The 12,460-nt window shown below is 37.4% G+C and overlaps 1 protein-coding gene across 2 annotated transcripts; it reads right to left on the reverse strand.

The window, feature by feature from the left end:
• Positions 1 to 1,278: 1,278 nt before the first annotated feature.
• On the reverse strand, positions 1,279 to 12,270 carry LOC109062509 (RNA-binding protein 5-like). 2 transcript variants are annotated; one of them, XM_042726569.1, is made up of 23 exons: positions 12,061 to 12,270; positions 11,830 to 11,985; positions 10,966 to 11,035; positions 10,328 to 10,401; positions 9,493 to 9,576; positions 8,544 to 8,604; positions 7,983 to 8,048; positions 7,630 to 7,790; positions 7,344 to 7,441; positions 7,146 to 7,233; positions 6,987 to 7,055; positions 6,828 to 6,897; positions 6,580 to 6,680; positions 5,921 to 6,044; positions 5,741 to 5,832; positions 5,500 to 5,664; positions 3,564 to 3,704; positions 3,403 to 3,471; positions 3,142 to 3,315; positions 2,821 to 2,895; positions 2,623 to 2,723; positions 2,379 to 2,508; positions 1,279 to 1,671 (listed from the first exon to the last, which is right to left on the reverse strand). In XM_042726569.1, the coding sequence occupies exons 2-23, from the start codon at positions 11,866 to 11,868 to the stop codon at positions 1,546 to 1,548; spliced, it is 2,178 nt and encodes a 725-aa protein (XP_042582503.1). In that variant the 5' UTR covers positions 11,869 to 11,985; positions 12,061 to 12,270; the 3' UTR covers positions 1,279 to 1,545. The 2 variants fall into 2 exon arrangements, with proteins under 2 accessions (XP_042582503.1, XP_042582505.1); XM_042726571.1 differs by lacking the exons at positions 10,328 to 10,401; positions 12,061 to 12,270 and having other exon boundaries at positions 11,830 to 11,883.
• Positions 12,271 to 12,460: the final 190 nt, after the last annotated feature.

Genomic DNA, 12,460 nt, shown 5'->3' on the forward strand with positions numbered 1-12,460 from the left:
CTTTGTGCTGTTATTTTCCGGCCAGAATGGTGTAACTTCCTGTAAAAAATTATGTAATTGGGAACTGGAGTTTATTTAAATGGATTTTACAAAAAAAGAAAAAAGAAAGAAAGAAAAACTAAAACTAAATAAATAAAAAATAGTATTTCATATTAAATGTGTAAGGGTGTGGGACTCAGCTGCTAAATGTAAATGCTAATGTAATGTTGCATGGCTTCTGCCTCTCAAGGTTCTCGCTTCTCACAAATCGTGAGATCCTGCGTGTTCAAACGTGTTGTGTTTGTTTCGCTGGTTGCATTCTGTCATCGCCTGTGGCATAGTTTTTAATCCATGGAATGCTAGAGCAACACCTTATTCACAGGAATCAACTTCTCTTTGTTCTTTCAAGAGAACAATTAACTTGTTTGTAAGTAATGTCACGGCTGACGGACAAGGTTGAGAAACTTGACGAGTCAGTGACACCAACAAACTTTCACCAAAGCAAACAAGATTGTCATTTTCCTTTACAACAGAAAATAAAAATAACAGTATCCCATATGTTCATAAACCGTGATGGTTTATAGGCCTATAAACAGTATGCAGTACATTTTCCTGTCCCCATCCTACACATCCACCTTAATATATTGGATTTTTTTTAATCACTACTACATAACGGGGTAAATTAGATAATTGCAGTATTTGGTTGACAGAAGTTTGTTGTTTTTGGGTTAAGTGGAGAATTGTTACAGCTCTGTAATAGCACTTGCATATCATTGCTCTTTTGTTGATTTTGATTGTTTCCATTGTCCTCATTTGTAAATCGCTTTGGATAAAAGTCTGCTAAATGACTAAATGTAAATGTAACATTATGGAAACACTCATAGTTACTGCATTCACATTTTAGCAGAAACTTTTATTAAATTTACTTCATATTATTAAAGGAAAGTCTGATTTGTTTGAATATGTTTAGGTGGATTCGCAGATGCACCATACCTGTCTGCAAGTCACTTTGGATAGAAAGAATCTGCTAAAATAATATTGTATTTGGCACATGTTCTTCACAATGAAAGCAAAAAATTCTCACCTTTTGGTAGCATGACAGAGCATTATTTTAGCAAACACTCATGTCTTTAGTAGACGTGTTGTGGTAAAGTCAAAGAGGAAAGGCTTTTCTAGAGAATTTTTTAGCTTTCAGCATAATAGCATTTGACTTGTAAATTGAATTCTCAAAAACAAACAATCCAATCAGTATGAAGTCCCATGAAAGACAATTACACACAAAAGATGAAAGCATTCAAATTCAGTTGTCTCATTTATTTTCTTATGTACAAAAATGAGATCATATATAAACTTTACACAGTTCAAGATCTATTTTGAAAAAAGCAAATAATAATCAAAATCAAAAACGCGTTCTTCACATTTCTCGAGGACTTTGTACATATGTACACATTCTTCTAGTCACATATGTTCATTAACTGAGATGAATTTAAAATAAAAATGCATGATACTCCCCAGCACAGACGATGAATTTTTTCTTTTAGTCAAACTGACATGACAGATCTTCATTTATTCGATTTCTGTAAAGCGTGCAAACATGGCTTTCCGGACGGCATCTTTGTAAGTATCTGAAGCAGAGAGGCTGTAGTTGCTTCCTTTAGTTCCCAGACCGGCTCCCTTCGTTCTCAACTGAGCCTGCAGACAAGATGACGAAGATTCATGTCTTAGTTATGTCAAGTATCTGCACATAAAGCTACTCAAGTGCGACCGGGAATCAAAATTAACCTTCTGCCACACCTGTATACAATTATTGAGTTGCAAAACCAACAAAAAGCAAAAATATTTTTTATTTGCAGCCTAGTTCAGTTTTTTTTGTGTTACAGCACAGCTCATCACAATGCTCACAGCATGATTTATTGTGAAATAACACCTTTCAAGAATATTAAAATGCATCTTTATTTTAATTAGCATATTCAACATGGAAAGCAAGGAAACAAACTAAAACCATACCAAAACATTTTTCTTTCTTTGAAAAAAAAAAAATGCTAGAACATTTTATTTAAACATTGTACTAACACAAGTAAATAAAGAAATAAGAACAATTATGCAAATGAAAACAATCTGTGAAATTTAAGTTATAATATTAACTCTACACTAAAATAACAACTGCTGAAAAGATTGATAAATCTAGGACACTTTGGATTTACAACTTCCAAATTTGTGCAAAATTGTTTTTGATGCTTGTCAAATTGTAAAATTTTGTCCATGCACGCATGTTTTTCATACACTAACAGACACTGCCTACACTGACAAATACATTTATGCTAATTGTACAAGACCCATTTGTGTTAAACTGAAAACTGAGTATACCATGGTAACATGGCGGGTAGAATGAGTCGTACCTCAATAGGTGTTGTGATGCCCTGCTGGTTTCGACCCAGACCTTTGCCTTCCTTCCAGCCCATGGCCTGCAGCATCTTATTACCAATATTATCACTGTTCAGACCATCTTTAGTGGGCTGTTCGTAATTTCTGTAAAACCACATGGCACAAAATGCACTGTTATATTGCTACTGCAATTGTATTGCATTAGTAAACATCTCTATTGAAATAAACTTGTGCGTCAAAATAAACACTTGAACTTACACTACAGGTGCTGGCTGGGTAAACTTCCTTTTCTTGGGCACAGGGGGTTCAGGGATACCGTATTTCTCTCTTCTCTCAGCAGCCCTGTCTCTGTACTTCATCTGTTCAGTACAAGGTAAAAGGGACAGGAGTGTCAGTTACGTCCAGAAAATGCTCTTTAAGAGGAAGTGTGGTTGAATTTATAATGAGGGCTCACACCTCTGTCTCTTTCCTCTCCAACTCTTCCAGTTCTGCTTCACTCAGTTTGGCTCTCCTGAAAACCTCCAAGTTTTGCTGGAATGCACGGATATAGATATTTAAATATGTAATATGTAAATATATTTAAAATGTAAATAAATAACACTCTACAGGTCAAAGGTTTGGAATAATGGTGACTTCTTACAGAAACGTAAACTTAATTATTACAACTTTATTTGTTAAAGAAAAAAAACCCATAAAAGGTAAGTTAAAATGGTTATTAAAATGTTTAAAAGTGATGGCAATGATTGTAAAGCAACTCAAACAGCTCAGGCTCATTACCTTGTGCAGGTCTGAGAGCTGCTGATGGCGGATCAGAGCTTCTTTATTGGGGAACTGCCTTCGGCACAGCAGACAGGCCATCTTTTTCCAGTCGGTCAGCTTGTCCTCCTTGTCATCACCCTCTGTGACCTCCTCAGGCTCACTGTCGCCGCTGTACGCCGCCACCAGCCCCACCTGCAGCACAGCACAGCGAGGTTAAACTAATCTAACATAACTTCATAACTTGACATGTTTTGTAATGGTGCACAGTGAATCCGGGACCTTTGATGAAGAGCTCTCTTCTTCTGTGGCTTTGGACGCCTCTGTTACAAGCCTCTCCAGCGCTCCTGTCTGCTCACATGCAAAGAAAACACACAAACCATGCATTATCACAAACCCATCATCATTAAAAGAGATCATCTAAGTGCCTTCAGCTTTCATACCTTCTTCTCAAAGAGCGTGAAACCAGCATCTGCTGCCGCGGCCTCCTTCCTCTCCTCCTGACTGATGGGCTGGAAGCTGCTCTTGAAGTTTTCTTTCTGTTTGTTCAGACTCTTGGCCCAGCGCTCCATGTCCTTCGCAATCTAACAAACAAAGATTTTTAGTACAAGTGGAGGATTTAAATTTTTTTTATTTTCTGAACACGCAAGTGCTGCCAGAATGTTGCTAGGGTTTTGTAAATGGCTGCTAGGACATTGCTAAAAGGTTGCTAGGGTGTTCTAATACAATACAATTGTCTGATTCCTAGATTTAAATCACACGGAGTCTATCTGGGCTGCATATATTTTATACTGCAAAATCAAAATTACAATACAAATATTAACATTGTTAATTTCTTAATGTTTCAAATTTGAAATAATCCAGCTTTTATGTTTGGTGCTCTGAGAAACCGAAACACTGAATCATGAATTGCACACAGGGGCAGGCGTTGTGAAATTTTGCAGGAATATCACGATTTTATCACTGCTCTTTGTCATGTTGGTTTTACTATTTTGCAAACTGTCTGAGCAGTACAGCCGAACTAATTTCCCCATTTTAAAAACAAAGCATTACAAGGTAACAAAATATTAAATAAAAAAAAAGAATGGCAGATATTAAGGCCAACGAGGGCAAAGATAAAAATCTTTGTCATTTTATCTTTGTTATAAAAAACAAAGATACGCATTTCAAATACAACAAACAGTGCTTTATTTTTCAGGTAAAGTAGGTGTATTTAGCATAGCATTCAAGAAATTAAACGAACAAATATAAAAATAAAACTCTATATACATAATGTATACACTGATTCTTATTAAACCAACTATATTAAAGTTCTTCTGTCAAGAGCGGTGAATGGTTTTTCTCTTCAAGTTTTTTGTTTTATTAAAATGAAAGGGATGGTTCACTTAAATTAATTCATTTACTCACTCTCAAGTTGTTTTAAACCTGAATGAGCTTTTTTCTCTTCTGTTAAAACATTAATTTAAAGAATGTAAGCAAGCAAACAGTTGCCGGTCCCCACTAACTTCCATAGTATTTTTTCCCCCCTACTATCAAAGTCAATGGGGACCAGCTACTTTTTGGTTACCCACATTCTTTAAAATAACCTATTTTGTGTTCAACACAAGATAGAAATTAATACAGGTTTGGGACAATATGTGAGGGAGTAAATAATAACAGAAATAAAATTTTTGGGTGAACTATCCCTTTAATGACAAGCGGCAGCATGTTTACTACTGTCCCTTTAAGACCTGCACACATCTAATATACAGGAACATATACGTTTTTCTCTCAACTGTTAGACACGAAAGATTAATTAGTCCAGTAATCATGTGCTGCGTGACAGGCTTTTTAATGCGCACACGCTGGAAGTGTAACGTTACGTGCTCAGAAAAATGTCAGAGTAGCACACAAATTAAATGTTTAACCGGCAAGGCTTTAAAACAAATGCAAATAATGTACTTTTTGGATTGAAAATATCTGCAGTGTGCAGTGCAAGTCTACCACTGAAGTAACATTTGAAGTGAATGTACGTCATGTTGTACAGTATACTGAGACTGAGAAGGGGCCAGAACTGCAGCTGATAGAATGTGCGCTGTAGCACGATACTACGATATTGCGTAGAGACATTTCAATCGTCATATTGCACACCCCTAATTGCACGCATGTAAATGAACAAGCACTTTGAAATCGCCAGTGCCTATTTCTAGAATAAAATCACAGCCATCACAATTTGACCATTAAGCCACATGACAATTGTATTTCTATATCAAAATGCTCTACAGTCTATTTTCAGTCTTTTTATCTGTTGTATTGACAAGAAAGCAAAAAATGAAGTCTGTTTAGTCTTAGAACACAGTAGTACTTTAAAAGCTTCCAAGCATATTGAATTGTTATTACCTGCTGAGCTGTTTTGCTTTTAGGTTTCTCTTTCTTCTCCTTTGGGGGTGTGGACGTGGAGGCAGCTGCGCTTTGAGCAGCGTTGTTGGCATCCACCGCGGGCACATAGGCCTGCTTCTCCCCGTCCCAGTACAGATACTGCTGAGTCTGGGAATTGTAGTAGTACTATAGAAAAACAATATTACTTAGAACCCTCAGATGAAACAGTATTGCCTTGTTGAAAACCACATGGCATACATACATGTGTGTTTGGGTCATAGTACAGGCCAGTGCTGGGGTCATAATAATACCCAGAAGACTCATCGTACTGATAAGATGAAGTGTCTGGGACAGCTAGAGGAAATAAGATGACAAGAGAATCAGAAACCTGTAAAATAATGTCTTCTGATTTGATGATGTGGATTTAGTGATCTGCTCTTACTGGCTTGGTTTTCCTGAGAGGTAGCTGTAGCTGTGCTGCTTGCCGCAGCTGATGCCGTGACTGCAGAGGTTGCTGGGGTGGAAATGGTGGCAGCAGCTGCGATGGGCTGAGCTTTGCCTTCCATCTGCAATGCACATGGACAATAAAAAAGGGTTATAATGAGATTATAACGATCATTACACTAGCACAGTGGTTCTCAGAGCCCCAAAGATATTTCTAGCACTTCTGCTGTGATGTCAAAGCTGCTTGTTTTCTATGAATTTTTGTTTACAGAAACTAGGAGTGGCGAGATATTAAAATAATCACAAATAAATCCATCTAATAAGTTGTATAACGGAAGTTGTGTAATATAACACTTAGACTCACTATTAAAAATGACTATTATTTCAATAACTTATTCTAGGTTGGGAAAACACACACTGAAACACCAATAACATAAAAGCAAAAAAAAAAAAAAAAAAAAAAAAAGATTTTAAGCTGTTTACATTTATTTTAAAACCTACTTTGCCTTATTTGAAATACTTTATCTTGCAGCCCTTTGAAATTTGACAAAGCCCTCAAGTGCATCCTTGTCCCTCGTTAAGAAGCGCTGCACTAGAATCTAATAATTAGTAATAGTAAAAGTTATCTAATAAACAAGTAATAGCATAAAAAGTCACCTGAGCAGCTGGCTGGCCAATGATATGAGGCTGATAGACCTGCGCACTCTGAGAGATCACCACTCCTGTAGCAGCAGGAAGAACCTTCACACCCGGAGCCGCTACAAATCCAAACATACCAGTTTTCAACTTGGAAACAGCAAGCACCACTGATGCTTTTACGTTCATAGAAGAACATGATGTGATCTGGCAAAACCCTACTATGATTCCCCAACTAAATTAAATAGACAATGCCATGCGAGCACTACCTCCAAGTATACCGTTAGCCAGGGAAGGGTCCACAGCTCCAGCCTGCTGCTGATAGTACGCCTGGTACTCCTGAACACAACAAACCCATCTTAGCTCAGCTCAATAGCAAAATGATTTATATGAATGTGCTGGTGTTTCAGATGGTGCAGTCAGCTGACCTGTGAAAAGGGCACATATCCCTCCTGCAGGTAGCTGTATTCTGATGTCGGCTCCACACTCTGCTGAGGCTGCAAAGTGAAATATTGTCAATTAAACCAGTCATGCATGCATAATTCTGTTTTAACATTGAGGCAAGGTTACAATAAAGTTGTTCATACCTGACTGGAGGACCACTGAGCAGCTGCAATGGCTGTACTGGCAACCGAAAAAGCGCTAACACGGTTCCCATCTGGCAATAACAGATCCCTGAGAAACAAAAAGGCATTACAGTAAACTGAATTATTAATCAAGCTACAGTAAGTGGAAAAATTCTTCCGAGCAAATCAACCGCAGGAGGATGAGCGAGAGATGCATACTTTCGAGCACTCTTGGCAAAGTCAACCCCAATAGTCTTCCCATCCAACTTGAGAGGGGGCTGTAATCCCTGAAGGATGGTTAGGAGCTGTGACGCTTCCTGCAAGAGCACAAACATCATCAAAATGTGCTAAAAATGGTACAAAAGTGCATGCTGGTCTAATCTTATTGACCGTTAATCATTTTACACAGGTTTCCCCTTACAAGATCAATCTCTCTAAATTTGTTTAAGATGATCTTTGGAACAAAAGAGATTTCTATAGACTGAGGAGGGGATAAAACACGTACCAAAGGAGAGGCAAGTTGGACGAAGGCAAACCCTCTGTTTTGGCCCGTCTGTTTGTCCTTAATGAGGCGGATGTTGCCGGGCGAGAGGTTGGCGTAGGGGGCGAGTGCCGTCAGAATGGCTTCAACAGTGGAGTGAGGGGCAATGTTTCTCAGGATGATGGCTGTCAAAACATGCAAACTTGTCAGCGTCAAACAAGCACTGAACACCACACTACAGCCAACATTTGCATTTAAATGATCAGCATCAGCCTACACTGGATCATTTTGGAACCCAATTATATGCAACTGACTTTTAGATAATATTTTTTGGTGCATCCCTAATTCAGAGGTGGTATTTATGGAAAAGTGCTTACTATCGCCATAATAATCTCCGCTGGGTTGGGCGTCTGTGGCTGCTGTGGTGCTGCTGGACTCAGAATCTGAAAATAAGCACAAAGAATAAAAGCACACTGAGTTTCTTTAAACACAGAAGCCTGATCAAACATTACTGAAAGAGCCCCATACAAAGGCTTCGGGCGGGTCATTATACACGATCCCAACAATCCCAGAGTGAGACTGTCCTCAGTCAAAACGAGTGTTTTGTTTTTAAAATATTGGTATTAAGTAGGCAGGTACTGTAAACTAATAATATGAGTGCTTATACCTTTTAATGCCTGATTTGACTAGCAAGCATATAAAACATTAAGTGGAGCCATAATGTAAGTTACCATCTATAAAAAAAAAAGAAATACCAGCTATCATGAGTGCTAAAAACAATTAATTACTATTATATATTAGTTTGGAACACTGTACATGATAACACCCCCATAAAGATCTCATTAGTTAAAAATAAAAAGCTCCAAGGACATGACGGTGTTTGACTGGACCATCCGGATGGGTGCACACAGCGGTTTCCTGTTCAGGGAGCTACTTACCCATTTTAGCTGCGCCACACCTGAAGCACTTCAGCCTCCTCCGGAAATTGTACAGGCCACACTGAAAGCAACCGGTCATAGTGTTTTAATTGACACTTCTGCTATGGGGCACCAGGTAACAAGCACACTAGAGTGGCTTGAACACTCACCGTGATGGACATCCACCAAGTGGACCATTTGAAAAACTGAGATGCTACACAACTAATTTTCCAAAACAAAGCTTAGCTAGGGATGTTTTGACAACATTTCTAAGATCTTAGAGGAGTCATTTATTTCCTACAGTATCCATCGTTTATTTTAATGCAAAACTTACAATAACAACTACACCACAGATTAACACTACCGTTCATAAGATTAGCGTTAACTGGCATTAAAAAAAAAAAAAAAAAAACACTCGTGATAAACAAGGCTGCATTTATTTGATCAAAAATACAGCAAAAACGATAATATAGTGAAATATTATTACAATTTAAAACACTTTCTATTTGAATATATTGCAGACTAATTTATTCCTGTGATGCAAAGCTGAATTTTCATCATCATTACTCCTGTCTTCAGTGTCACATGATCCTTCAGAAATCATTCTTTTCTTATTTCTTATTATCAATGTTGAAATCAGTTGTGCCATTTCATATTTTTGTGGAAACAGCAATACATTTTTAGGATTCTTTCAAAGTTGATTTATTTGAAATAGAAATCTTTCTTAACATAGTAAATATCTTCACTGTAGCTTTTGGTCAATTTAATGCAACCTTGAGTAATAGAAGTATTGTTTTTTGTTTTTTTTTCTCTCCAAAAACAAAAAACGCTGAACCAGAACCTCTTGGTTTTTCCTCCGAAACCATTTTAAAAATATCTAATATTGAAATTTCATAAACCGGAACAATACTCAATATGAAACTGGCATTGCAAATGCAGTTCAAAATCTTGGGAAGCCCATGAAACTTACTGAGTTGCAGAGCCAGTCCTCAAACTTGTGACGGTTGTTGCTGTAATGCATGGCAACAGTCTTGCCTTGAATGGACAGCAGTTTCTGGAAAAGGAAGAAAGAGTTTGGTTACTTCCTCTCTTACGAAGGTTTAATCTCAGCCCAAGAACAACCACATTAGCCACGAGGGTTTAGGGTGAGGATCGCCCGGGAGGGTTTAATGTGTAAGATGGTGTGTGTTTGGGACCCGAGTGTCCGGATGGGGCCGGAACAGAGTGTTAAAAAAAAATAAATAAAAAAAGGCACTCCTTTCTTAAATGGGATTGGGGGGGGGCGCTTTCAAGAAGAAGCATAGGCTCACCACATTTACTTTCTCTGCACAAAACAACTAATTACTATTAAAAATTCCTCATACATTTTAACAGTGATGTCCATGAAATGGGATGTTAAAAACACTTTTACTTCTAGCCTCGAAACTTAACATCACTTGTGAAAAAACAAGCAAAAAACATTTTTAGAGCATGATGACAAAAATTGTGGCTTAAAACCCATTTGAGTCATTCAAGTCACACCTGAACTGTATTATCTACTTCCTTTTTAAAATCAGTGATTATTTTACCCGTGCTAACAAACAGAGTTCTGGTAAATAAATAACATGAAGCCAGAGCATCCATCAAATGGCTCTTCTATGTTTTGGTCAGACCTTGCCTTCAAAAACAGTGGCTTTGCTCCATTTCTGTCCATATAGTCTGCTGGGGCAGCAACTTTGTTTTTTGTTTTCCTTCCATTCATATTTTTCTATTTAATTTGCATTATTCCCCGGGGTAAAAGCTAGACTTGGTGATTAGGAAGCAACCTGATTGGTCTCCATCCATCGGGTAGCATCTTGCAAGTGATAAAACTCCACGAAGGCGAAACCTCGGCTTATACCTAGAGAGGCATTCAGATATACAGACGGGAGGCGTGTTAGTTTATATGGTTCAGAGGTACAACATTCAAACTCTGTCACAAACTGCTTCGTGACCCCCTTGACCCGGAGAGGCCAAAGAGATGTAGGGGGGTTGCCTGGAAGCTTTTACCATAGCAACAGCAGCTTATAATATTCTAGCTGTTGGTCTAACACGCTGAATCAATAATCAAAACCAAGCAAACAGTCATAAACATAGCTAGAATTAACATCTTGCCATCAGATTAACTTCTGGCTTGTCTTTAATATGTTTGTACTTAAACGAGATACATGAATCTATGTTCATGTAACTTCAATTGGCATAAATAAAACTGTGCCAATTTCGAGCCACACAAAACCCAGACAAAACTTACCTCCAAACATATATCAGATGTACAACATTTTTTTTTTTTAACTCAGTAGTCTGAAAGGGTAAAACTTGATATATAACATGTTGCTATGGCAAAAGACGCTTGAGCGGAAGCAGGTTGGCCCAGTGGACACAGGTTTGTTTGGGAGAGGAAGGGTCCGCGGTACGTCAGTCTCACCTGTTCTCTTTTTCATCAGCCTCACATCCATTGGCTTTGGCCCCTCCAGCTGCTCAATGGCCGCTCGAATCTGTGAATCACAAGGAAAAGTCAAATCAAGTTTGCTAAAACCAAGCCAGCTTCTAGTTCGACTTTCATAGAGAAATCCAGGATAAAACATCAAAGCTAAACCTAAAAACCTTACGATGCATTTTTAATAATTAGGAAAAATAATTATTTTAATTGTGACAAAAACTGGTTGGAATTTACAAATTTTATTTGCACTTTAGGCCTATTTTTAATATATTTATTAAAATAATTTATTATTAAATATGTTAACTGAAAAAAAAAAAAATTTTCAATTTATTGACAATTTATTAATTTGATGCTATTATTATTATTATTTTTAATTCTGGGCCTTGGAATTTTTTGCTACTATTATTATTATTATTAATTATAATCATTCAGAAATTTCCATGATACGATTTTTAAATCCAATGCCCGGAATACTTACTAAATTAATTACTATTCAATTTTATACACAGCCTAAATATATAATATATATATATAAATATATATATATATATATATATATATATATATATATATATATATATATATATATATATATATATATATATTTTATTCTGGGCCTGGAAATATTAAAATGTTTGTTACTGTTGCTATTATTAAGTGCAAAAATGTCCATGATATAGATATTACTCCAGTTCTGAAATATTTGTTACATTTATTTATTATTGATAATTATATTTTTTAGAAATTTCCACGCAATTTCAGAAAACTCTGTGATATATTCAGGTTTTCCAATACTGTGGAAACCATTTTAAACCCTGCTTTTGGGTCGGGGAGACAACAACAACTTACATCTGCCTCTAAAGTGTTCATGGGCAGACCCCGGAGCATGATGGTCTTGCTCTCCTTCTCGTCAGCCGGGTCTCCTCTGTAATCGTGCTCGGAGTAATCACCATCCGAGTGGTGTCCGTCATCCGATCCATCACTGCTGCGCCGCTTCCTTCCTCGCTGTAACACCAGTCAGATTTGGTGAAGTTAGCATCATTCTCATATCAAGAGACACATATACTGGATAGTCCTCACCTCTGGACTGTCCCTGCTCCAGTATCGATCACCTCGGTCACTCCGTTCACCATCGTAGCGGTCACTTCTGCGATCGTCACTCCAGCGGTGCGAGTCGTATCCGCGGTCATCACGATCTCGCCGGTCCCTGCGGTCATCGTCACGATACTGATCAGAGCCGTACCTGCCGCTGCGTTCTGTACGGCTAATCCTGGTTAAAACAATACGTAAAGATCATTATTAGGATGTCAAACATTTACAGCAAATCTACGTAAAACCTTCATAAATCATTTTAAAGTAAACGTTTATATATCCTTAAACACTTTTCTCAATATAAGGCCTGTTAAAAATATATATTAGTCAATATATACCACATATAAAATAAATCAACATGCAACAATATTAGTTTGTTGCACATATC

Source organism: Cyprinus carpio, chromosome B6, assembly GCF_018340385.1.
Source record: "Cyprinus carpio isolate SPL01 chromosome B6, ASM1834038v1, whole genome shotgun sequence".
Lineage (NCBI taxonomy): Eukaryota > Metazoa > Chordata > Actinopteri > Cypriniformes > Cyprinidae > Cyprinus > Cyprinus carpio.